This window comes from Bos taurus, unplaced genomic scaffold (assembly GCF_002263795.3).
Source record: "Bos taurus isolate L1 Dominette 01449 registration number 42190680 breed Hereford unplaced genomic scaffold, ARS-UCD2.0 Leftover_ScbfJmS_2057, whole genome shotgun sequence".
Taxonomy (NCBI): Eukaryota; Metazoa; Chordata; class Mammalia; order Artiodactyla; family Bovidae; genus Bos; species Bos taurus.
Window position 1 is genome coordinate 23817 of NW_020191148.1, and position 27087 is coordinate 50903.

Here is a 27087-nt window from a genome sequence, read left to right on the forward strand (position 1 = left end):
AAAGAAAGCAGGTAAAATGCTGGTGAGGAATGAAACTGTGTTGCAAAAGCTAGCTTTTAGCTGACTGCATTCAAACATGTATGCAGAAGCTGGCTTTTTTTTTTTTTTTTTTTTAACCCAATCAGTTTGCCCAACTGATGATTTCTGGTGGAAGCTTACCAAGAGATAATTTCATTTTTGTTTAAGAATCTGGAATCAGTGAGGGATGTAAGACATGCTTTCAATCATTTTTAAATTAATTCAGTAAATTTTAAATACTCAAGCCTTTAAACAGAAAAGTTAGACCTTTCTGAGGAGAGATTATATCTGTCCTCAGACTGAAAGACATGCTTTCAATCATTTGTAAATTAATTCAGTAAATTTTAAAAACTAAAGCCTTTAAACAGAGATGTTAGGCCTTTCTGAGGACAGAATATCACATATAAACTGTAAAATCAATAATGACATTATAAAAAGAATTTATCTTTATAGAGATTAAATATAAGAGTCAGACACAATTGAGGGATTAACAAACACACAAATAAGAAAAGGGGTTTCAGTTGATTTATTTTGGTAGCCATTTTGTACCTTATGGTAAACTGTAATTTATGTAACCTAAATGGGTCATTCTCTACATACAAGTAGGTTTTAATGTGTATATATGTGACTTATATGTTCCGTGTATAGGCAGACTTCAAAGATATTGTAGATTTGGTTCCAGACCACCTCAATAAAGTGAACATCAGAAAATAAGATGAGTCATACAAATATTTTTGTTACTCTGTGCATATTAAAGTTATGTTTATACTATAATGTAGTTTACTAACTTTCCAATAACATTATGTCTCAAAAACAATGTATTGATGCATACCTTAATTTTCAAATACTTTATTGCTAAAAAGTGCTACATTCAATAGGCCAGCAAATTTGGAAAACTCATCAGTGGTCACAGGACTGGAAAAAATCAGTTTTCATTCCAAATCCAAAGAAAAGCAATGCCAAAGAATGCTCAAACTATTGCACAACTGTACTCATCTCACACATTAGTAAAGTAATGCTCAAAATTCTCCAAGCCAGACTTCAACAGTACATAAACCACGAAATTAAGATGCTCAAGCTGCTTTTTGAAAAGGCAGAAGAACCAGAGATCAAATTGCCAACATTAGTTGGATCATTGAAAAAGCAAGATAGTTCCAGAAAAATATCCAGTTCTGCTTTATTGACTATGCCAAAGCCTTTGACTGTGTGAATCACAACAAACTGTGGAAAATTCCTAAAGAGATGGGAATACCAGACCACCTGACCTGCCTCCTGAGAAATCTGCATGCAGGTCAGGAAGCAACTGTTAGAACTGGACATGGAACAACAGACTTGTTCCAAATCAGGAAAACTGTATGTCAAGGCTGTATATTGTTACCCTGCTTATTTAACTTATATGCAGAGTACATCATGAGAAATGCTGGGCTGGAAGAAGCACAAGCTGGAATCAACATTGCGGGCAGAAATATCAATATCCTCAAATATGCAGATGACCACACACTTATGGCAGAAAACTAAGAAGAACTAAAAAACCTCTTGATGAAAGTGAAAGAGAAGAGTGAAAAAGTTGGCTTAAAGCTCAACATTCAGAAAACTAAGATCATGGCATCCAGACCCATCACTTCATGGGAAATAGATGGGGAAACAGTGGAAACAGTGTCAGACTTTATTTTGGGGGGCTCCAAAATCACTGCAGATGGTGACTGCAGCCATGAAATTAAAAGACTCTTACTCCTTAGAAGAAAAGTTATGACCAACCTAGACAGCATAATAAAAAGCAGAGACATTACTTTGCCAACAAAGTCCATCAGGTCAAAGCTATGGTTTTTCCAGTAGAGTTGTATGGATGTGAGAGTTGGACAATAAAGAAAGCTGAACACCAGAGAATTGATGCTTCTGGGCTGTGGTATTGGAGAAGACTCTTAAGAGTCCCTTGGACTGCAAGGAGATCAAACCAGTCCATCCTAAAGGAGATCAAACCTGAATGTTCATTAGAAGGACTGATGCTGAAGCTGAAACTCCAACACTTTGGCCACATGATGTGAAGAACTGAGTCATTTGAAAAGACCCTGATACTGGGAAAGTTGAAGGTGGGAGAAGGGGATGACAGTGGATGAGATGGTTGCATGGCATTACCGACTCGATGGACATGAGTCTGAGCAAGCTCTGGGAATTGGTAATGGACAGGGAAGCCTGGTTTGCTGCAGTCCAAGGGGTCACAAAGAGTCAGACATGGCCAAGTGACGGAACTGAATTGAACAATTTTTAAGAGGACAGCTTAGTGTTACGTGCATTCACAATTTTTTTGCAACAAATCTCCAGAATATTTCCTGTCATGTAAAACTGAAATTCTTTACCCAATAAACATCAGCTCCCCATCCCTCTCACTCCAGTCCCTGTCAACCAATATTCTACTGTCTGTCTTTATAAATTTGACTGCTCTAGGATTCTCATACATGGAATCATATAGTATTCATTCCTTTTGTTTCTGGCTTATTTCACTTAACATGATGTCCTCAAGGCTCACCTATAGATTAGAATTTTCTTTCTTTTTAAGGTTGAATAATAATATTTCATTGTAGGGATATACTATATTATAAGGATTTGTTTATCTACTCATCTGATGATAGATATTAATACGTGGGATTCTTCCAGCTTTTGGCTACTGTGAATAATACTGCTGTGAACATAGGTATGCTGATTAAAAATCAAAGATCTTACAGAAGCAGATACATTAGGATTAACTCAGAAGATGCGGGGGCTTCCCTGGTGGCTCAGATGGTAAAGAATCTGGCTGCAATGCAGGAGACCCGGGTTTGATTCCTGGGTGGGAAAGATGCCCTGGAGAAGCGAATGGCAACCCACTCCAATAATCTTGCCTGGAGAATTCCATGGACACACAGTCCATGGAGTCACAAAGAGTCAGACATGACTGAGTAACACTTTCACTCAGAAAATGAGGAGATTTTTCACCAGCCTCATGACAGAAGGGAAGGGGCAGCATGTGTACACTGGAAGCAGGGAGGACATATTGCTTTGGGAGAATCTACACAGGACCTGAGGGCAGAGAGTGTGGGAATGTTAGGACCCAAGGATGGTGAGGGAGGTGGGGAAGAGCTTCCTATGACTTTGTCTATTCTAGTTTAGTCTCTTCTTCAAGTGTCCATCCTGGTCTGAATTGAGGGGCCCAAGCTGAGTTTGAGGGGAACGTCACCAGCAGCCAGGGGTGCTGGCAGGACCAGGACACAAACCTCTCTATCGTCTCCCACATGGATCCTCCTCTGCTCCTTTTGGGCTGCTTTCATTGACTTTAAGCAAATCTCTGGGTCCTGCCTCCATGGGGGGCTTTGGTTCCTCAACTCTGACTGAGTCATGATTCTGGGCTCTTTTCTGATGGCCACACAGTCCCTATTTGGAGTGGACCTCAGGCTGAACTATGGTTTGAGCATCATCTTACCCAGGCCATTAAGGATCAGATCTGTGCTAAAGAAAGAAGCAGCTGGTGGGGTGAGAGCAGGGGGATGACAGCTCAGTGTGGGTGAGTGGAGGACAAGTCTATGGGAAGGGCCAAGGGATAGAGGAGGAGACTGCAACTGAAAGGCATCATGGGAGGAAGAGAAGATTCCAGAAGTACAAAGAAGAAAAGATGGCAAGAAATGAGATATAATAGAGTTAGGGACAAGGAGCCAGGGCTGACTTCCAAGACTCCTCATGAATAATTGGGTAAAACATATAGTACCCCAGGTCAGGTTAAGTACCAGCTCTAGGGCCCAGGGCCCTCCAACCACCATGAGGGAACTCACACAAAGAAATGCTGGGATCCCCCTTCCGTGGTCAATTTCCAAGAATGATGTGCTTCTAATGTCACTACACGACTTCCCAGGTGGCACTAGTGATAAAGAACCTGCTTGCCAATGCGGGAGATGTAAGAGATGCAGGTTTGATCACTGGGTTGGGAAGGTCCCCTGAAGGAGTAAATGGCAACCCACTCCAGCATCCTTGCCTGGAGAATTCCATGGATAGAGCAGCCTGATGGGCTACAGTCCATGGGGTCACAAAGACTTGGACACAACTGAAGCAACTTATTGTATGTGCATCCATGAGGAACAAAGAGTCCCCTGACACAGCAACAAGGAAGCCAAGAACAAATATGGTGCTAAACGTTTAGCTGGATTTTAAGAGACTACTGATTTAAACAAACCTTTTTTCTTGATTCAATGACTGCGGTCAGCTTCTTCAATACCAGAGGCCCATCTAAGGTGTGCCTGAAGTAAACACTGTCAAACCTAATCCTTCCTTCATTAGTCCAGGGTGGTGGGGGATGATCCTTGTATTCCCAGGGAGCTTCTTTCTCAAGGTCTAAATATCCCATCACTCTTTCTACTGAAATCATCTGAAAGACACATGACATCATGTGGGTCAGGACAGAGGGTCTCGTTTATAGGTGTTCCGAGATTGTAAACGAGATGTTCTGCCTTTATACATAATTGGTTTAAAATATCTCACATCTTATCATTCCCAAAGGACAGAAATAGGAGTTTGATAGGGCTTTGATGATTTCTAAACTTGTTCATCATCTCATAACACTTTTGTTTAGGATTTCATCCTTAAACATCATTTTGAAACAAAAAGAATTACAGAACTGAATGATAAAGTTTTATTTACCTACTTTTCACATACAGATAAAAGAAACAAGAGAATTTTGTTAAAGAAAAGAATACTTATGGACATCAAGCAGTAATGTGTGGCTACAGAAGGGCCAATCTGAGAAGCAGCTTATCATACAAGAAAGAAGGAACACTAGCAAATTCAGATGTTCAATACATATAGGAATAAATGCTAAAATGAAGTAGATGTACCTATTAATTAAACAAACAAAAAATCCTCAAAATACTTAATTATTTTACCAAGAATGAGGAATTATGCATTAAGAAACAAAAATAAACAAGTCCTAAGAAATTAGCATATATTCTCTCTAGAATTTCAGAATCTTCCCCCTACTTTCATTATACCTAGAGTATAATAATGAAGAGACATTTATTTTACTTGAAGACAGCTTATAATGAATATAAAACCTGCCAAATGACATACATAAGATTAAGAATAATATGTATAGATTTTATTTTACATTGACTTTAACCACATGGAGAAGGATATAAAAAACTCTGTTAACTATGATGTAAAAATAACAGCTTTAATATTTTACATAAGAATTGCTTTTATGCCATTTAGTGGCAAGGAGACTTGAAAAGGCTAAGGTTAAAATAAACATCACCAGGTTCTCAACTTCGGTCCTTTGCCTGACGCACCACTGGAACATCCCTGTGAGTGTGAGGGCAAGAGACAGGACCAGGCCAACCTGCCCAGAAGTCAAAGCTAAATTAGAAAGAAGAAGAATAAAGTCAGTCCTGTTCTTAATCCCTCACCTAGCTCCATCTGTCACTTTATGAAGAAGACTCCTTTATAATATTTAAATCATTTGTATATAATGATAATGACACATACTTTTTATATCATACCATGATATAATGAAAAAAAAAACATTTTGAATCAAAAAAAGATTACAAAATGATTTTATTAATCCCAACAGGATTGACACACTTGACAGCATTACAAAGGTGAGGAATCATGTCATTATTCTGACTTTCATCATAAGGGTTTCAAGAAAATTTGTGTAAATTTCACTTTCCACATTCAAGGCAGCTGCAGTTGAAACCACAAAAAGCAGGACAATGGGTTCTAACAGCCAGTGCATTTAAGTCTAAGCTGCTACTCTCATTGCTCTTTATTAAAGATTTTGATTCGGTGCTGTTACTATGGAATAGAGATGGTGAATTCATGGCACAGATGCCGACACCTGCTCATCTGGTACCCACACAGCAGGGAGGACACTGTTCTTCCCTATGGAGAATCTTTCTCACCTCAGTGAACCAGGAACCTTCAACTAAGAGATTCAAGTAGTGCTAAAGCTAACTGGACAAAAGCTTAATATAAAAGTAAATTTGGTTTGCTCCTCCCAACACTATCTGGAATGTTCAGCAAGTCAGCTTGCTACATTGCATAGACCTCAACCCATTCAAAGAAAGAGATAAAAAGGTTTCATCAAGACACAAATGATTTCACATAGAACATGCAGTGGAATCCTATACTGCAAACACTAATTCATTAGAGCAAAACAGTATATACTAGACAAGACAGCAAGAGCTTTATTTAATACATGTAAATGAAACTATAAACTGTATTCATATTATAAGTAGTTACTCACATCTATACTTACCATCTGCAAGACTCAGGGACACAAAGGCAACAACAGTGACGAAGATGGCACAGATGACATCTAGATACACAGCGAGCCATCGGGACGTCGTCAAAAGCAGGAACCAAGCCTCTGTGTTTGTGAACCGGAATAAGTATAATAAATCAGTAGAACAGCCATGTTAGCTGCTTAAATGAGACAGAGCATTTTTTTCAGTTGAGCAACAGAAGATTTTTACACAGGTAGGATAGCAACAGAGAAGGCAATGGCACCCCACTCCAGTACTCTTGCCTGGAAAATCCTATGGATGGAGGAGCCTGAGAGGCTGCAGTCCATGGGATCGCTGAGGGTCGGACACAACTGAGCGACTTCACTTTCACTTTTCACTTTCATGCATTGGAGAAGGAAATGGTAACCCACTCCAGTGTTCTTGCCTGGAGAATCCCAGGGAAAGGGGAGCCTGGTGGGCTGCCATCTATGGAGTCGCACAGAGTTGGACATGACTGAAGTGACTTAGCAGCAGCAGGATAGCAAATTTATACACCCAAGAGCCCAAAGAGTCCAGAAAGCTACATTTTGACACGACAAAATTTGGCACACACAGGAATCAGTCCAGAGGCTCTGGGGGAAGCATGCACTGAACAATTCAATCTACAGGTTATAAATAGAAATTTCATCAAAACAGTCTCATCAGTGCATTTCCTGCAGTGCTGGGCCTCAACCTGAAGATCACCCTCTCACATGTTGACTATTCCCAGCTCTCTGATAACAGAGAGCACATCTCACACTGTTTCCAGCACCTTCTGCAATTCCTACAGGGCCCTGCACAGTGTTTACTATTGAGAGCCAGTGTGTAAATAACCATCTGCTAATGGGACCTGCATATGGCTTTTAAAATGACATTTTATCTTCAAAATACAACACAGATTGAAGATACAGACCAGGATTTTATAGACTTAGAGTAAATTTTGGAATTTCTCAGTTCAGTTCAGTCGCTGCCATGTCCGACTCCTTGCAACCCCATGAATCGCACCACGCCAGGCCTCCCTGTCCATTACCAACTCCCAGAGTTTGCTCAAACTCATGTCCATTGAGACAGTGATGCCATCCAACCATCTCATCCTCTGTCATCCCCTTTTCCTCCTGCCTTCAATCTTTCCTAGCATCAGGGTATTTTCAAATGAGTCAACTCTTCGCATCAGATGGCCAAAGTATTGGAGTTTCAGCTTCAACATCAGTCCTTCCAATGAACACTCAGGACTGATCTCCTTTAGAATGGACTAGTTGGATCTCCTTGCAGTCCAAGGGACTCTCAAGAGTCTTCTCCAATACCACAGTTCAAAAGCATCAATTCTTCAGTGCTCAGCTTTCTTCACAGTCCAACTCTCACATTCATACATGACTACTGGAAAAAACATAGCCTTGACTAGACAGAACTTGTTGACAAAATTATGTCTCTGCTTTTTAATATGATGTCTAGGTTGGTCATAACTTTTCTTCGAAGGAGTAAGCGTCTTTTAATTTCATAGCTGCAATCACCATCTGCAGTGATTTTGGAGCCCAGAAAAAAAAGTCAGTCACTGTTTCCACTGTTTCCCCATCTATTTCCCATGAAGTGATGGGACCAGATGCCATGATCTTAGTTTTCTGAGCTTTAAGCCAACTTTTTCACTCTCCTCTTTTACTTTCATCAAGAGGCTATTTAGTTATTCTTCACTTTCTGCCATAAGGATGGTGTCATCTGCATATCCGAGGTTATTGATATTTCTCCTGGCAATGTTGATTCCAGCTTGTGCTTCTTCCAGCCCACCGTTTCTCATGATGTACTCTGCATATAAGTTAAATAAGCAGGGTGACAATATACAGTCTTGATGTACTCCTTTCCTTATTTGGAACAAGTCTGTTGTTCCATGTCCAGTTCTAACTTTTGCTTCCTGACCTGCATACAGATTTCTCAAGAGGCAGGTCAGGTGATCTTGTATTCCCATCGTTTTCAGAATTTTTCATGGTTTATTGAGATCCCCACAGTCAAAGGCTTTGGCATAGTCAATAAAGCAGAAATAGATGTTTTTCTGGAACTCTCTTGCTTTTTCCATGATCCAGTGGATGTTAGCAAATTGACCTCTGATTCCTCTGCCTTTTCTAAAACCAGCTTGAACATATGGAAGTTCACAGTTCATGTATTGCTGAAGCCTGTGCTTGGAGAATTTTGAGCATTACTTTACTAGTGTGTGAGACGAGTGTAATTATGCTCTAGTTTGAGCATTCTTTGGCATTGCCTTTCTTTGGGATTGGTAATGAAAACTGACCTTTTCCTGTTCTATGGCCATTGCTGAGTTTTCCAAATTTGCTGGCATAATGAGTGCAGCACTCTCACAGCATCATCTTTTGGGTTTTGAAATAGCTCGACTGGAATTCCATCACCTCCATAAGCTTTGTTCGTAGTGATGCTTCCTAAGGCCCACTTGACTTCACATTCCAGGATGTCTGGCTCTAGGTGAGTGGTCACACCATTGTGATCATCTATGTCATGAAGATCTTTTTTGTACAGTCTTCTGTGTATTCTTGCCACCTTTTCTTAATATCTTCTGCTTGTGTTAGGTCCATACTATTTCTGTCCTTTATTAAGCCCATCTTTGCATGAAATGTTCCCTTGGTACCCCTAATTTTCTTGAAATGATCTCTATCTTTTCCCATTCTATAGTTTTCCTTTATTTCTTTGCACTGATTGCTGAGGAAGGCTTTCTTATTTCTCCTTGCTATTCTTTGGAACTCTGCCTTCAGATGGGTATATCTTTCCTTTTCTCCTTTGTTTTTCACTTCTTTTCTTTTCACAGCTATTTGTAAGGCCTCCTCAGGCAGCCATTTTGATTTTTTGCATGTCCTTTTCTTGGGGATGATCTTGATCCCTGTCTCCTGTACAATGTCACAAACCTCCATCCATAGTTCATCAGGCACTCTATCAGATATAGTCCCTTAAATCTATTTCTCATTTCCACTGTATAGTCATAAGGGAGTTTATTTAGGTCATACCTGAATGGTCTAGTGGTTTTTCCCACTTTCTTCATTTTAAGTCCGAATTTGGCAATAAGGAGTTCATATTCTGAGCCACAGTCAGCTCCCAGTCTTGTTTTTGCTGACTGTATAGAGCTTCTCCATTTTGGCTGCAAAGAATATAATCAATCTGATTTCGGTGTTGACCATCTGCTGATGTCCATGTGTAGAGTCTTCTCTTGTGTTGCTGGAAGAGGGTGTTTGCTATGACCAGTGTGTTCTCTTGGCAAAACTCTATAAGCATCTGCCCTGCTTCTGAAATTTCTACCTAGAACAAATCCTCACTGATACAAAGAGTAATATACATGGAGAGAATAGAAAATATGATGATCAGGAAATTATTTTCCTCAGTCAGGTTTGACATGCTTTGAAAAGAGAGTCGACGACTACAGCCTGGGGGCCAAGAATGGTTACCACCTGGTTCCATAAATGAAGTTTTAGTGGATCACAGTCATGGCCATTTGCTGATGTATTACCTTTGGTGTCCTTTGTGCTACAACAGGAAACTTGAGAAGTTACAACAGACCCAGGACAGCACACAGCTGGGTGCTGGGACAGCTGGCTCATTGCAAAAAAAAAAAAAGAGAAAACAATGTTTGCTGACTCCTGCCCTAAAAAGACAGAAAACCTCAGGGCACAGTGATGGAAGGACAATACAAGCCAGTCAGGGGAGGCAAGCAGGGGATGAAAGGGAAGAGGGGTGCACACAGGGGTTGGTGAGAGGAAGGGGTTGGGGAGCCAGGTGTGCAGAGGGTGCCATGGGGTGGCACAGGAAATTGCTTGCCAGCTAGGCCACCTGAGAGGGAGGTCAAGCCTCAGGAAGGGAGCACACCCCATCCTTAGAAATCATCTCCAAAAACTTACAGACCTGAATGCAAGTCCTGGTGTGCATTGAACAGCTCCTGAAAAGTCTGTTCAGCTTTGTACGCCCGGATGGTCCAGAGTCCCCGGAGAGAAGATGCTAAGTGGGAAAACACTGGGCTCCGTGCTGGGGAAGCAGAGACAGACACACGACAGAGAAGGTCAGGGAGGCTGGATGAGAGGAAGCCAACAGCTTTTCGTGTTCTATGGTCACACACCCCACCAAAGGGCACATCCAGGGCTTCCTGGAGGGCTACCTTGGGGACAAAGGATGATGCCCCTTCAGAGAGGAACCTCCATGTGACCCTTGAATTCCTGCTCACACCAACCTTCACTTTAACAACATAGAAATGAAAGATTATCTTTGAACCCCGCTTTTTTTTTTTAACTAAATTCAAATCACAGCTAGATTTTTCTTTATCTGAATTTAGATAAAGAAATTCTTTACTAGCTCATTCATCAAGGCCCTCCTCAGCATATAGCTCTCCGAATTAAATGTGTGTGTATCTCTCTCTCTCTCTCTCTGTATATATATATATATATATACATATATATATTTATATTTATGGTTGAATTACGATATGTTTCACAGTGATGCAATTATTTTTTTTCTGATTATATTCCATTATAGGATGGCTCAGCAGTTGAAGAATTCACCTGCAAGGTAGGAGACACAGGAGACTTGGGTTCGATCCCTGGGTCGAGAAGATCTCCTGGAGGAGGAAGAGGCAACCCACTCCAGTATTCTTGCCTGGAGAATCCCATGGACAGTGGAGCCTGGTGGGCTATGGTCCATAGGGTTGAAAGAGTTGACCATGATTGAGTGACTAAACATGAGCACAAGTGAGGCTAGAACTGTCCCTAAATAGGCTATTATAAGATACTGAGTAAAATTCCCTGCACTGTACAGTGAATTCATGTTCCTTACCTATTTGGTGCACAGTAGTATGTACCTGTTAATTCCATATTCCTAATTTGTAGCTCCTTTCCTCTCTTTGCCCTATGGTAACTGTAAGTTTGCTTTCTGTCTCTGAATCTATTTCTGTTTTGTATATATATTCATTTATATTATTCTTTAGATTCTACATAGAAGAGATACCATATAGTATTTGTCTTTGTCTTACTTTCTTCACCAAGAATAATATCTCTCTATGTCCATCCATGTTCCTGAAAGTGGCAACATTTCAGTCTTTTCCATGACTGAATAATTACTACTAATTTTTGAGTCAGTAGCATTTCAAAATTTAACTCTCCATGAGAGTCCTCACCACCCTGAATTTTGCTGAGCTACCTGTGTGCCGTCTCCACCTCAGATGAGTAACCTGAGGGCTGGGACAGAGTCAGTACATCCCCTACCATGGAGCAGAGCCAGACACAGGACAGGGCAAGACAAGTAAGGGAGCAGACAGTCTGTCATGTCCCCCGTCCTGGGCCCCTCCCTGCACTTGCACCAGGAGCCTCTGTGAGGGTCACAGAGCACCCGGTGCTGCACTGCCCTTGAGCCCACAGGACCTGGCAGACAAGGAGCCTTTAAATGGTCTTGACTTCTGCCCCGGGAACCTGATGGATATTTCTATATTTGCCTGCTCGACACGTGTCCTGGTGTTCAGAGGTCACCATGACATGTGACACTCACATCATCCTTTTAGAGTCTGGCAGTGGCCTTAGTGTCCATGCTCTTCAAGTGACTTCATGTAGGCTTGGGGTTGGGTATCACAAAACTGCCCATTCATTTCCTTCCTTCTTCTCTAAGAGCATACTGACCATGAGCATCAGGGTCAGGCTTCTGCCCATCAAGGAATACGTGGGCTGCAGGCTGCTGGGCAGGGAGGACGCTTACAGTTCTCATTCCCCACCGTGAACAAGGCTGTAACTTGCTGTTGTCAGGGACAGATAGTGAGCCTGTGACCTCTGTCTGGGATGAGTGATAATTTGTGCTTTATCAGCAGAAAATACTGACATCACTTTGTTACCTGTGCATCTCCTAGCTGCTGCTGCTAAGTCGCTTCAGTCGTGTCTGACTCTGTGCGACCCCATAGACGGCAGCCCACCAGGCTCCCCCGTCCCTGGGATTCTCCAGGCAAGAACACTGGAGTGGGTTGCCATTTCCTTCTCCAATGCATGAAAGTGAAAAGTGAAAGTGAAGTCGTTCAGTTGTGTCCAACTCTTAGCAACCCCATGGACTGCAGCCTATCAGGCTCCTCCATCCATGGGATTTTCCAGGCAAGAGTATTGGAGCGAGTTGCCATTGCCTTCTCCTTATAGAGAAGACCTATAAATAAAACCTGGATGTTTTGAGGAAGTTAGGGTCACTTATAGGAGGATACAGAAAATTTTAAATGATGAGGGGGAAAGAATCAAAGTGGAAACTCAAAATTATTTTCAGGGCCTGACTCTTTAGCCTGGCCACCAAATGCCTATCTAGGTGATAGTTCAGTCAGTATCAACAAGCATATGGGCACTGCAGCTGTGTGTGTGTATGGGAGGGGCCTGGGGTACAAATGAGCAAAGACACAGAACCACCTCTTGTGCTTAGCGTCCCTGGTTCTACAAGCAGGAAAGAGCAGGATTCCTCCTGTGAGACACGGGCTCAGAGCGGGTGGGAAGCCCTGGGCTGGGGGAGGACAGTCTGGGCTGGGGGCCATCTGTCCATCCACTCAGTCCTGGGTTCTTTCTACCTGGGACATCTGACCAGGAACCAAAATTATTAGGGTCCCTCACCTGTGATGGAAAAAATAAAAAATTAAACCCCTGATCCAGAACAAGATCTAATATTTCCTCTTTGTACTTAATTTAGGCAAAGAGCCTAAGGTGATTTGGTGGTGTTTATGACTGTATACTTAGATGTCTGTGGTCTTATTCCAGCACCCACATTGGTCTCTCTGTCCATCCTATTAACTTTTTATTTTAGCTTCCTATAACTTTGCACTTTTAAGAGAAACGTGAAAACAGACTGAGCTCATGCTCCAAATAAGAAAGCCTGGGAGCTCCGCACAGGCTTTTTCTGCAGCCCCAGCAGGTGTCCCAACCCACCCACAGAACTCAGTCAGTCAGGAATCAGGCTGCTCACAGCGATGATTAGGTGAATTCTGGGCCCATCACCCTGTCAGGAGGATGCCAAGAGTACAACTACAAAGAGCACAGAAAACTCACTAGAACCAGGCTCTTGTTTCCAGAGCAAATGAGGTGACATCAACACTGTTCATCACAGACAAGGCTTCTGAGCAGGAAGCAGATGTGGCTGCTCCCCCAGGGAGAGTCCTGGAGTGTACTCTTCAGCATGGCCTCCCTCACCTGCTTCCCTGTCAGGAGATCAAAGTGCAGCTGATTTTCTCCAGCGGCGATGGAGGTGGGGTCGACTTTAGAAGCCTGTGTCACCCTGTTTAAACACTAGGGAACTCAAAGACCCCATCACCTACCTCACCTCATATCCAACAGTTACACTGGTCTAAAGGAATGAGAACCAGTGAAAAACTACCCTGTTTCTTTCAAACCCCACTTAGAGCCGAGCAGGATGCCAGGATGAGTGAACTGGAAGGTCTCCACAGAAGACTAACTGGTACAGGGGGAGCAGGAATGTCAAGGCCCTGGTCTTAGCTTGGGCAGTGCAATATCCTCTTTCCCACAAACACTGAGCTCGTTATCCTATAAGAGCCATGGCATCAGTCCACAGTCACACACACGTGTAACCCTACCTTTCATATTACTGACAGCTGTGTTTCCACAACCCTGAAGATTCTTCAGAACATGACCCACAAAGACTGAAGATCTTTCCTGGCAGGGGGAGGGCAGAGAATTACATGCAATGACCCTCGACTGACAGCCCTGCTGCAGGTTATCATTCATTCTGTGTGAAACGTGCTACTACTACTACTAAGTCACTTCAGTCGTGTCCGACTCTGCGACCCCATAGACGGCAGCCCACCAGGCTCCCCCGTCCCTGGGATTCTCCAGGCAAGAACACAGCAGTGGGTTGCCATTTCCTTCTCCAATGCATGAAAGTGAAAAGTGAAAGTGAAATCACTCAGTCGTATCCGACTCTTAGCGACCCCATGGACTTCAGCCTACCAGGCTCCTCCATCCATGGGATTTTCCAGGCAAGAGTACTGGAGTGGGGTGCCATTGCCTTCTCCAGTGAAACCTGCTAGTGGTTACTATGTTCTGAATTCCCTCATGTTTAAGGTTTTGGTATCTTTGGTAGTAGTCTGCAAGCACTTGACAAGCACTGATTCAAGAAACCCTCATGAGACATCCAGAGACTGAGGGATTAAGAGCACCCCCTGCCTAGGATTAAGTAAATTAACCCACCTAAGTGGTAGAGCAGGTGTCAGACCCAGCTCTGTTTTAATCCCAAGGTTTTGCTTTTAATCATAACTGCAATGTCTCAGAGGGAGAATAATGAGGGTTAGGGATGCCCATGTGTGACTAAATACATTTTTCTCCAGACTTTATGTTCAGAAAACCCCAACTATTCCTTAGTTAATATCCAACAGCCTTAGTCATTACTATACATCTTACTAAGCACCTGAGGTTGAATAAAGTCCCTAGGAATCTGGTATGAGAACACTTAAAACAACAGACATTAGGATCCATAGTCTGAATACACATGACAAATGTGCTAACCCACTGCAAGCAATGCCTGTGGCAGACATTGCTAGTTGATCACAGCACACTTTCAGACAGAATTTGGATACAACTTCATCATTCAGGCACTGCTAAATGGAAAGAGTTATGTAGACCATTAAAAAGAATGAAATAATGCCATTTTCAGCCACATGGATAGACTCAGAGAGTGTCATTACTTACTGAATCAAGTTTGTCAGAGAGGGAGAAATATCATATATCATCCCTTATATGTGTAATCTAAAAAATGAAATAAATGAACTTACAAACAGAAAGAGACTCACAGACTGAGACAATGAACTTACGGATACTGGGGAGAAGGATGGGAGGAAGGGATAGTTAGGGAGTTTGGGATAGACATGTACAAACTGTTATATAAAACAAATAACCAATAAGGACCTATTTTGTACAGCACATGGAATGTTATGTGACAGCCTAGATGGGAGGGGAGTTTGGGGGAGAATGGATACAAATATATGTACGGCTGAATCTCTTCACTGTTCACCTAAAACCATCACAATATTGCTTGTTAATTGGCTATATCCCAATATGAAACTAAAAGTTTGAAAACAAACAAACAAAAACAGTTGGCTAGAGAAAGGCAACCAAATGCCATCCAGATTTCATGCACTGTTCTGTGACTGCTGTTATGCTCACTTTTGCAAAAATGTACCCAATAAACCCATTAAAAGCAGCTATATATTTGTCATTAAGCTGAAAAAAAAAAAAAAGTCAGCCTAAGCTTCCAGAGGCAGCTTGGTAATAGGATCTGAAACTAAACCTCAGGATGTCTGTAGTCCTCAGAGCACAAGAATGAAACAAGTTTAAGCCTTCTGAATCCAGCAGTCGGGTGTCCCTGTTTTTACTGGTGCCTTCAGCAGTAAACTTAAGACATACTATCAGTTACTGTTTCAAGAAAACAGTGGTATTGTTTATGGCACAGACCCCCTCACCTAGAGGGAGAACATAAACAGTTCTAATTAACTGGCCACCACATTTGCTTATATGGGGTGTGGAGGAGGGGGTATCTGGGTTGAATAGTTTGCTGTCTAATGTTCTTGCAGCATACTATGGTACAGAAAAAAAAAATCCCAATATTCCATATGGATGGGGCCAAAGTTCTCAGACTCTTCAGATCAAACACTGAGAAAACTCAGTAGTTAAGTTTAGCCACTCAGTCGTGTCTGATCCCTTGTGAGCCCATGGACTGCAGGACGCCAGGTTGCCCTGTCCATCACCAACTCTTGGAGCTTGCTCAAACCCATGTACATCAAGTTGGTAATGCCATCCAACCAGCTCATCCTCTGTCATACCCTTCTCTTCCTGCATTCAATCTTTTCAAGCATTGGGGTCTCTTCCAATGAGTCAGTTCATTGCATCAGGTGACCAAAGTACTGGAGTTTCAGCTTCAGCATCAGTTTTCCAATGAATATTCAGTGTTGATTTCCTTTAGGATTGACTGCTTTCATCTTCTTGCTGTCCAAGGGATTCTCAAGAGTCTTCTCCAACACCACAATTTAAAAGCATCAATTCTTCAGCACTCAGCTTTCTTTATAGTCCAACTCGCACATCCGTACGTGACTACTGAAAAAACATAGCCTTGACTAGATGGACCTTGCCAGCAAAGTAATGTCTCTGCTTTTTAATATGCTGTCTAGGTTGGGTCATAACTTTTCTTCCAAGGAGTAAGCGTCTTTTCATTTCATGGCTACAGTCACCATCTGCAGTGATTTTGGAGCCCCCCCAAATAAAGTCTGTCACTGTTTCCATTGTTTCCCCATCTATTTGCAATGAAATGATGGGACCAGATGCCATGATTTTAGCTTTCTGAATGTTGAGCTTTCAGCCAACTTTTTCACTCTCCTCTTTGACTTTCATCCAGAGGCTCTTTAGTTCTTCTTCACTTTCTGCCATTAGGGTGGTGTTATCTGCATATCTGAGGTTATTGGTATTTCTCCCAGCAATCTTGATTCCAGCTTGTGCTTCCTCCAGCTCAGCGTTTCTCATGATGTACTCTGCATATAAGTTAAATAAGCAGGGTGACAGTATACAGCCTTAATGTACACTTTTCCTGATTTGGAACTAGTCTGTTGTTCCATGTCCAGTTCTAACTGTTGCTTCTTGACCTGCATACAGATTTCTCAGGAGGCAGGTCAGGTGGTCTGGTATTCTCATCTCTTTCAGAATTTTCCACAGTTTGTTGTGATCCACACAGTCAAAGGTTTTGGCATAGTCAATAAAGCAGATGTTTTTGTGAAACTTTCTTGCTTTTTTGATGATCCACCAGATGTTGGCAATTTGATCTCTGATTCCTCTGCCTTTTCTAAAACCAGCTTGGACATCTGGAAGTTCAGCGTTCACATATTGCTGAAGCCTGGCTTGCAGAATTTGAGCATGACTTTACTAGCATCTGAGAATGACTGCAATTGTGCTGTAGTTTGAACATTCTTTGGCATTACCTTTCTTTGGGATTGGAAAGAAAACTGACCTTTTCCAGTTCTGTGGCCACTGCTGAGTTTTCCAAATTTGTTGGCATATTACTGTAGCACTTTCACAGCATCATCTTTTAGAATTTGAAATAGCTCAACTGGAATTCCATCACCTCCACTAGCTATGTTTGTAGTGATGCTTCCTAAGGCCCACTTGACTTCACATTCTAGGATGTCTGGCTCTAGGTGAATGATCACACCATCATGATTATCGGGGTCATGAAGATCTTTTTTATACAGTCTTCTGTGTATTCTTGCCACCTTTTCTTAATATCTTCTGCTTTTGTTAGGTCTATACCATTGCTGTCTTTTATTGTGCTCATCTTTGCATGAAATATTCCCTTGATGTCTCTAATTTTCATCAAGAGCTCTCTAGTCTTTTCCATTCTATTATTTTCCTCTATTTCTTAGCACTGATCACTGAGGAAGGCTGTCCTTGCTATCTCTCCTTGCTATTCTTTGGAACTCTGCATTCAGATGGGTATATCTTTCCTTTGCTCCTTTGCCTTTAGCTTCTCTTCTTTTCTCAGCTATTTGTAAGGCCTCCTCAGACAACCATTTTGCCTTTTTGCATTTCTCTTTCTTGGGGATGGTTTCTAAAAACATTTTTAAAATCCAGTACTTTCTCTTTAAAAAGCCTTAGGAAGTGCCCATCTTTCTTTTCTTATGAATGGGAAGTGGCCCCAGGCATAAATCTTAGTCACAGGTTCCTTCTGGATCAAGTCCTCTTTGAATGTACCAGAGACTTGCTCTGCAACAAGACTGTTGCATGGCTCCATTTCATGGTGCTCAGTTATGTCTGACTCTTTGTGATCCCATGGACTGTAGCCCATCAAGCTCCTCTGTCCATAGAATTTTCCAGGCAAGATTACCAGAGTGGGCTGCCACTTCCCACTCTAGGGGATCCTCCTGACCTAGGGACTGAACCCGTGTCTCTTGCATCTCCTGCATTGCAGGAGGATTCTTTATCACTAGTGCCACCTGGGAAGCCCAATTCCATTTCATGAGCGGCCTCAAATCATAAAACGTGTGAGGCCTTGTCTACAGAAGCCTGGATGGAGCTCTTCACTTCCTTTTCTGCATCCCCGCATCCTACCAACCTACCAACTCACACCAGCAGGACGTCATACATACCTGGACTATTCTGTTGTGCATCCCATTCAAACACCTCCTAAGACCAAAACTCATGGGAGTTTAGCTGATTCTCCTGATGACCAAAAAGTTTTCTATAGCTTTTATGAAACTAACAGCTACTCTGTATTATGCAAATACTTAGGCTAAATGCCTCTTAAGAATTTATTATAAAAAACAACAACATGCAAATGCCACAATAAAAATCTCCTTTGTTTTGATGAACTTAGATTTTTTTTTTTTCCCCCACTTAGTATCTACTAGATACTAAGAACCATGGAACTCAATATACTTCTCTTCTTGGCTTGGTTTATGGAAAGTTCAGTAGTAACTATCCATGGTTAAGGTTTGTGAAATCAATACAAACATCTTCCTTCCTCTTTGGCTATTGTCCTTGTACCCTTTAAGAAATACATTTAACAATTCTACTTTCCTTATGATTTCTTATGTTTTTTTAATATTGATGAAATATGTTTGTGCATTAATGAGATAAGCTCTGATATAATCTATCCTCTGTCAATAGCTGTAGAACAGAAGGATTGGTCATAAAATGTGTTCCCCATCATTCTAAGCTACAAAGTTAGATGGAATACTAGACTGCATGCCTACTGAATAATCTTTCTAAGGGGATTATTTTCAGCATCATTTATATATACAGCCTTGGGGATGGTAGAACACAAACAGTGGGTTCACCCCAAATACTGTTGATGATAAACAGTAAACCTGAAAATAACAGCACTTTTAAAACATTTAACAACTGCAACTTACTTGCCATCTTTTAGGTATGTGAAAAAATGTATTTTTCAAATGTATCATTTCTGGTATATGAGTATATTTCCTGATACCTCCTTTTCTTTTCCTAATCTTTTCCTTTCCTTGTCATTTCTAGTAACTCTGGGGTAAGAAAATTCCCCTATTTCCCTTGTATATTCATTCCAGTGTAATGAAATATTTTATTTTTAATAAAAGTATTTATAGAGTGGCTGCTCTATTAGGAAGTATGTCATGAACAAGACATAAATGGTCCCTATCCTCAAATTCACCTGCTGCTGCTAAATCTCTCAGTTGTGTCTGACTCTGTGCAACCTCATTGACTGTAGCCCATCAGGCTCCTCTGTCCACGGGATTCTCCAGGCAAAAATATTGTAGTGGGTTGCCATTTCCTTCTCCAGGAGATCTTCCTTACCCAGGTATTGAACCTGTATCTCTTATGTCTCCTGCATTGGCAGGCAGGTTCTTTAGCACTAGTGCCAACTGGGAAGCTGCTCTTGAACAAGTCGGTATCCAGTGCCTCAGCCTTCCTGTCTGTGAAATGGAGAGATGCCAAACTGTCTCTGATGATTAGGATGCAGCTTTCTTTGAAAGTCAGTGATGACCCCCAAATGCCTGCAAAGTCTGCTCTTCCCCAGGATTCCACCCAGAAAGGCAGTGGATCTGGGATGTCTAAGAAGCACGCGGTAAATAGTTTCCTGGAGTCAGGATGTGGCAGGGCAAACCCACCTCTTTGTGCTAAAATACAAAGCTATAGCTGACCTGCCACCTTAAGAGCCACACTGAACAGGGCCCATAATATTCAATTACCTAATGTTAACTTTGTGAGAAATTCCAGAAGACAGTCTGCAGGATTCCACGGGTCTGGTTAATGAAATAGCATAAAGCAAACCCAGCCTACTTTGCCAAACCAACCTGAGAGTCCCGTACTCACTTGCACATTCCAGGCGTTTAATACCTCGTGAAGTCTCTGAGAAATATCGCTGGAGAAAAAAGAAAGTGATGCCAAGGGGAATCACAGGTATTACAATCCAAGGAATCACTGCCACCATCACGCCTACTACACCAATCACAAGTAAAAATGCCTGAAACAGTGAAAATAGATACAGAGGTGTCTTTGTTAAGGACTTTTTTCAAAGATAAACTTTAATGTTTTGTTAGGATTAAACTATTTTCCCAAAAGATGTGTTGGAATAATAGGGAATGTTTTTCCATCCAAAGAAATAAAATAATGCACGGTTCTCGTGATATTTATAACATGTGTTAAACAGTATGAGGAAAATTTTTCAGGTATTAGCTCCTTTGATACACTCAGTAGCCCTATGAGGCAGGCATTACTACTTTTAACAGATGAGACAATATTTAAAACTCCCTGGGAAAAAGACTTGAATACCAAACTATCAGGAGTCAACAGGTGTTACTAGAGATGAGTGAGCAGGTATCACAGATGAGGAATCCAGAAGCCTCAGCTATACATGTCAGGTTATAGAAGTGGTTGATTATAAATTCAGTGTCCAGAAAAGTAGGGAAAAAATCAAATGCTGATCTTTGGAAGTAGGAATTCTCTTTTTTGGTTTTCAGTCCATAGTTCATATTTGCTGAGTGCTGACTGTGTACAAGGCCACATATTCAACACTTTATATGTATTAACTCTTTAATCCTCACAATAATCCTATGTAGTAACAGTATTATCTCATTTTACAGATGGAGACACTGAGGTACATAGGGAAGAAAACCAACTTGATCAAGACTACAAAGCCTAAGTTGCAAACCTGGAGAGCCCATGTCATGAGCTATTATGACACATTTAAGCTTGCCCCCAATGTACATCCAACTTTCCACCACTATGCTAAGTATGTAAAATGCCCATTTCAAAGTTTAATGATTAAATACCACGATACCACTTATCAGATGTTTATTGCATATAAGGCACTGTGCCAAAAATTCTATGAACACTCATTTAATCATCTCATCCCATAATGTGATTTTATCTTGGGAAATGACGTTGGTCTAAAAAGATGGCAGAAAGAATAGAAACCAAACATTATATGCTGCTGCTTTAAGTATCCCTCTCTATAAGGAAAAGTATGATATCACAATGGACAACTTCAGGCGATAGGAATGCAATCAACACTTAGTGTCTGCCTGCTACGGAAGTGGGGTCGATACTGGGGATGTGTAGATTCACATGGTCCGGGTCAAGGCCTCTGAAGTTTATGATCTCAGGTGGAGACAAATCCATGACAATCTGCACAAGGCAGAGAGGGCAGAGGAAACACAGGGAAGAATATATGAACACTTTTTAAAGAAATCTAAAAGAGATTGATAACTGAATTTCACAGGCTGGTTTAGCAAACAGAGAGTGGCATGAATAATTTGCAGGTAGTAATAATACCTGATATGAATTTTGGCCAAAAAGGAGGCAGGAGAAGGTTGAGATGCTTGTCTGAGTTAACACTGGTTTTTCTGGGTCCTCTCAGCCCAAGCACCTGCATCCCATGCTCTCCATCCCAGGGCCTCCGCCTCCTTGTCACCCAGGGCAACTGGCCCTGGTACATCTCTAAGGGATGGGTTAGGGTGGGTAGTGCCTGTATCACAGAGACTCGGGTTATCATTTCATAGCTCTTCCAGATCAGTTTTCTCAGAGGGTCTTCACAATTACCTTGTGAATAAGAAAAGTAAGAACTATCATTTCCATTTGTAGATTAGAAACATGAAGCTGGGAGAACAAGTGACTGTCCTAAGTTTTTCCAGGAAGGACTGCAGGTCATGGAGAAAGACAGGAGTGGTTTGTACTCAGGTAATCCAAGAGCCACAGCTGCAGGAGGAGGAGCCTAGAAGGAGGAGGAATCTTCCAGAACTGTGACTCTGTGGCCAGGAGCCCTTGTGAAGCAAACTGCATTATCTGGATGGAGACCCATGTGCTTTCCCTGTTTCTCTCATCTGTGCCATGGTGTCAATATAAAACTCAGAATGAAGAGGATGGAATCCTGAAGGAATAAATTCTAATCATAAATGAGGGCATATAGGCCTGTCTGATCTCTCTCCTGTTAGACCTCAGTTCAGTTGCTCACTTGTGTCCGACTGTTTACGACCCCATGGACTGTAGCACGCCAGGCCTGCCAGTCTATTACCAACTCCTGGAGTTTACCCAAACTCATGTCCATCGAGTTGGTGATATCATCCAGCTATCTCATTCTCTTTTGTCCCCTTCTCCTCCTGCCTGCAATCTTTCCCAGAATCAGGGTCTTTTCCAATGAGTCACCTATTAGACCTACAGATGAACAATTTCTTAACAAACACTGGTTTAACTGTGCATCCCACACTACTACAACCTTTATGTTCATGGGGTAGGGTCCTTCCAGTTCCTTCCATGTCTGGTCTTAAGTAAAGTCACTAGGGGTGTCATCATTGGTTGTTAGGGGAAAAAAACCTGCTGAAACATCAATCAGGAAAAAATCCAAATTACAGTTCATTTTTTTTTAAATTTATTTATTTATTCTAATAAATGGAGATTAATATGATTTTTAATTTTATAAAGTGTTTTTTTTTTAATTTTATTTTATTTTTAAACTTTACATAATTGTATTAGTTTTGCCAAATATCAAAATGAATCCATCGCAGGTATACGTTTGGGTTTTTTTGTTTTTGTTTTTGTTTTTAGAAAATTCACATTGTTTGACTGGACAATATTCACCAGTTTCAATCATCTGTTTCTACCCAGTTAAGGGCCTTTAATGACTAACCCAGCCTGCCAGATAACCTGGGAAGTGACATAAGATCAAAATGAAGGGAGCTGTGCCAATGCTTCTTCCTTGCATACACATTAAAGACCAGTGACTATTGCTCTCAAAAGATCCCGAGTTAGGTTATGTCCTTCAGATTTCATGCCCCTAAATTCTGAAACAATTCAAATAGACCTTCTCTAAGAGTTTTCTTTCTACTTGAAGGTCATACTATAGCCAGTCTTATAGTGGATTAAATATTATGTAAACACACACACACACACACACACTATATATATATATATATATATATATATATATATACACACACACACACACATATACATACACACATACACAAAATGTATAGGTTTACATTTTAAGTATCTATGTATATACATTTATGAATATTTTATTTATTTCCAGCTCTCTCAAACTCTTTGCAAAAGTTGGTAGAAGGCAAAAATAGGATCTGAGCAAAAAGTCAACACTCTAACAAAGGAAACAGAATATTCCTGGGTGCAATAAACATCCCTTTCTTGAAGCCAATCTCATATCTTCCTTCCACATTCCCAGGATTCCAAGGAACCTAATCCAAGCTACACACACAATTCCTCCCATCTGACTGGATTCCAGGCCCATCTGATGGCCCACAGCACCATGGCCAGTGCTTCTGTAACTATTTCTCACGATGGCACTGAGACAATGATGTGTACACCGCAAGAGACGTGTTGACCCAGAAGCAAGTGACCCAAGTCCTGATGCCCCAGGAAATAAGGGAAATCATTTTTTAATATGTTTATAACCTATTTGGAGCACACCATTTGAGAATTCTACCAAAAGTCTATCATTCCATATGAGTAAATGCACACATTCAAGGATAGTATTTCACTTGAAAGTACATGATGAATTTTCACAAGTCAGACCAAATCTTTAATTTGCAGAGATGACAACGTACACTTGAAGGGGAAATTCCATTAGACAGCTATTGAGGTATCTGAGACTGTTAATTTTCAAGAGGGTTTAGGGCTCACCCTAAATTAACAGGGATGGTAAGATTCCCCACCCACTTTTAATGTTAGTAAAGCTGGGATATTGCAACACTATAAAAGGATGGTGGTGGGAATTAAATGAGATTATGTACATAAAGTGCTTACCAGTTTATGGATAACAAATATAAACTCTAAGTCCATTATTATCACATTTCAGTGTGCTCTGATCACAGCAGCCAGGGGAGGAGGGAATGGTGTATTACAGATTTAAGGGCTTAAAGAACCTTAAAAATCTCATGAAGCTGGACCCTAAGAGGCCACTCATTCTAACCCCTGGAACAGCTGAGTACTATCCAAGGATATACCAGAGCAGGTGATGCTTCTCTTAGATGTGGTGATGATGTACAAAGTGACTGTGGCTTTTCTCTAGCCACAGAGAAAATTGAATCTAAGGTCCATTTTGTTTGAAGAAGTTCTTTTAGAAATAATATGACCAATAAATCTCATTTAGTACAGTTTTGTCCTCTCTGTATTTTCTTCCAAATTCTAGGTCTTCCAAAAATTGATAATATTAAGGTTACAGCAGCAAGTCAAGATTTTTTGAGAATTTTTTTATTCCTTATTCTCTTTGTTTCAACTTCTGCTGCTTCTTTGAGAAAACTTACTGTTATGAAACTGCTGAGAATTTAAGGAAAACTAAAGGAAAAGTGGAACACCTGTGAATTAACTAAACCAACCAAATTATTCAATTCAGTCCAAAGAGAAGATCAATTTGACTTTTTCTGTTTCATGTACCATGAACTGGTCTATTGATATCAAATGAAGTACAAGAGCTAGATTTTGTACACTACTGAATCTTAGGAAATTCAACTGTGTCCACTCCAGTTCAGCCTCTTGGTACAAGCCGAGTCTGCTTTGGATGTCAGGATGACTAAAGCAGTCATCTCCCATCTCCCATCCTCAGAAAGGATGCTATCCTGTGAAGCTACTTCTGACAAGCCACAGTAAGTTCAGTCACTCTGCTGCTGCTGCTGCTAAGTTGATTCAGTCGTGTCCGACTCTGTTCGACCCCAGAGACGGCAGCCCACCAGGCTCCCCCGTCCCTGGGATTCTCCAGGCAAGAACACTAGAGTGGGTTGCCACTTCCTTCTCCAATGCATGAAAGTGAAAAGTGAAAGTGAAGTCGCTCAGTCGTGTCCGACTCTTCGCAACCCCATGGACTGCAGCCTACCAGGCTCCTCCTTCCATGGGATTTTCCAGGCAAGAGTACTGGAGTGGGGTGCCGTCACCTTCTCCAATCAGTTGTGTCCAACTCTTTGCAATCCCATGGACTGCATCATACCAGGTCTCCCTGTCCATCACCAACTCCTGGAGCTTGCTCAAACTCATATCTATCGAGTCAGTGATGCCATCCAACCATCTCATCCTCTGTCATCCCCTTCTCCTCCTGCCTTCAATCTTTCCCAGCATCAGGGTCTTTCCCAATGAGTCAATTTTTTGCATCAGGTGGCCAAAGTATTGGAGCTTCAGCATCAGTCCTTCCAATGAATATTCAAGACTGATTTCCTTTAGGATGGACTGGTTTCATTTCCTTGCTGTTCAAGGGACTCCCAACAGTCTTCTCCAACACCACAGTTCAAAAGCATCAATTCTTTGGTGCTCAGCTTTCTTTGTAGTCCAACTCTCACATCGTTACATGACTACTGTAGCTTTGACTAGACAGACCTTTGTCAAGAAGTGATGTCTTTACTTTTTAATATGCTGTCAAGGCTGCTCATAACTTTTCTTCCAAGGAGCAAGCTTCTTTTAATTTCATGGCTGCAGTCACCATCTGCAGTGATTTTGAATCCCTCCAAAATGAATTCTATCATTGTTTCCACTGTTTCCCCATCTACTTGCCATGAAATGATGGGACCCTACTTCATGATCTTCCTGTTTTGAATTTGAGTTTTTAGCCAGCTGTTTCACTCTCCTCTTTCACTTTCATCAACAGGCTCTTTAGTTCCTTTTCACTTTCTGCCATAAAGGTGGTATCATCTGCATATCTGAAGTTATAGACATTTCTCCTGGCAATCTTGATTTCAGTTTGTGCTTCATCCAGCCAAGCATTTTGCATGATATACTCTGCATATAAGTTAAATAAGCAGGGTAACAATATACAGCCTTGACGTACTTCTTTCCCAATTTGGAACCAGTCTGTTGTTCTAACTGTTGCATCTTGACCTGCATACAGATTCTCAGGAGGCAGGTAACCCAGATAACCACAATGGTAAGATCACTCACCTAGAGCCGGACATCCTGGAATGTGAAGACAAGTGGGCCTTAGGAAGTATCACTATGAACAAAGCTAGTGGAGGTGATGGAATTCCAGCTGAGCAACTTCAATTCCTAAAAAATGATGCTGTTCAAGTACTGCACTCAATATGCCAGCAAATTTGGAAAATGCAACAGTAACCACAGGACTGGAAAAGGTTAATTATTATTCAAATCCAGAAGAAAGACAATGCCAAAAAATGCTCAGACTACCACACAATTGTACTTATCTCACATGGTAGCAAAATAATGCTCAAAATTCTCTAAGCTAGGCTTCAACAGTACATGAACTGAGAACTTCCAGATGCTCAAGCTGGATTTAGAAAAGACAGAGGAACTGGAGATAAAATGCCAAAACCTGTTGGATCATGGGAGAAGCAAGAGAATTTCAGAAAAATATCTACATTATTATTGACAAACCACGCTGTCATCTAAATAAATTGTTAATGAAGTATACACAAAAGCAGTAAAGAAATAGAAAAAATAATGCTTATGAAAAATGTTAATGGTTTTGCTTAAAAACCTGTTTAATCAAAAAATTTGAAAACTATGAAACTGCTTTATTATTAGCACCCAGGGCAAATTTTCTCCTAATACTGAAGAAATTGTATAATTCTCGCCAAAAACTTCATGGATATTCTGCCGTCGCAAATACCAATAATGGATGACATTTCATGAGGCTTGGCATGTGTCCCACCTCTCAATTATTCTACAGGCCTCCTTTAATTTTATTCTCACAGCAAATCTGAGTAAGAAGGATTATTCTCTCCTTTTATAAAATTGGAAAGTGATACTCAGAGAGATTTAGCAATTTGCCCAAAGTCAAGAACCCACCTGGAATGCACGAGCCTAAG

At 41.2% G+C, this 27087-nt stretch overlaps 1 protein-coding gene across 1 annotated transcript in view; it reads right to left on the reverse strand.

The window, feature by feature from the left end:
* LOC100337129 (ATP-binding cassette sub-family C member 4) overlaps positions 1-27087 on the reverse strand; it is a gene marked incomplete at both ends in the record, with an annotated part of 148200 nt that overhangs the window by 22010 nt on the left and 99103 nt on the right. Inside the window, 5 exon segments of the mRNA XM_059884456.1 lie at positions 4220-4411; positions 5294-5394; positions 6296-6406; positions 10197-10316; positions 20138-20288. Of these exon segments, the coding sequence (XP_059740439.1) occupies positions 4220-4411; positions 5294-5394; positions 6296-6406; positions 10197-10316; positions 20138-20288 (675 nt within the window).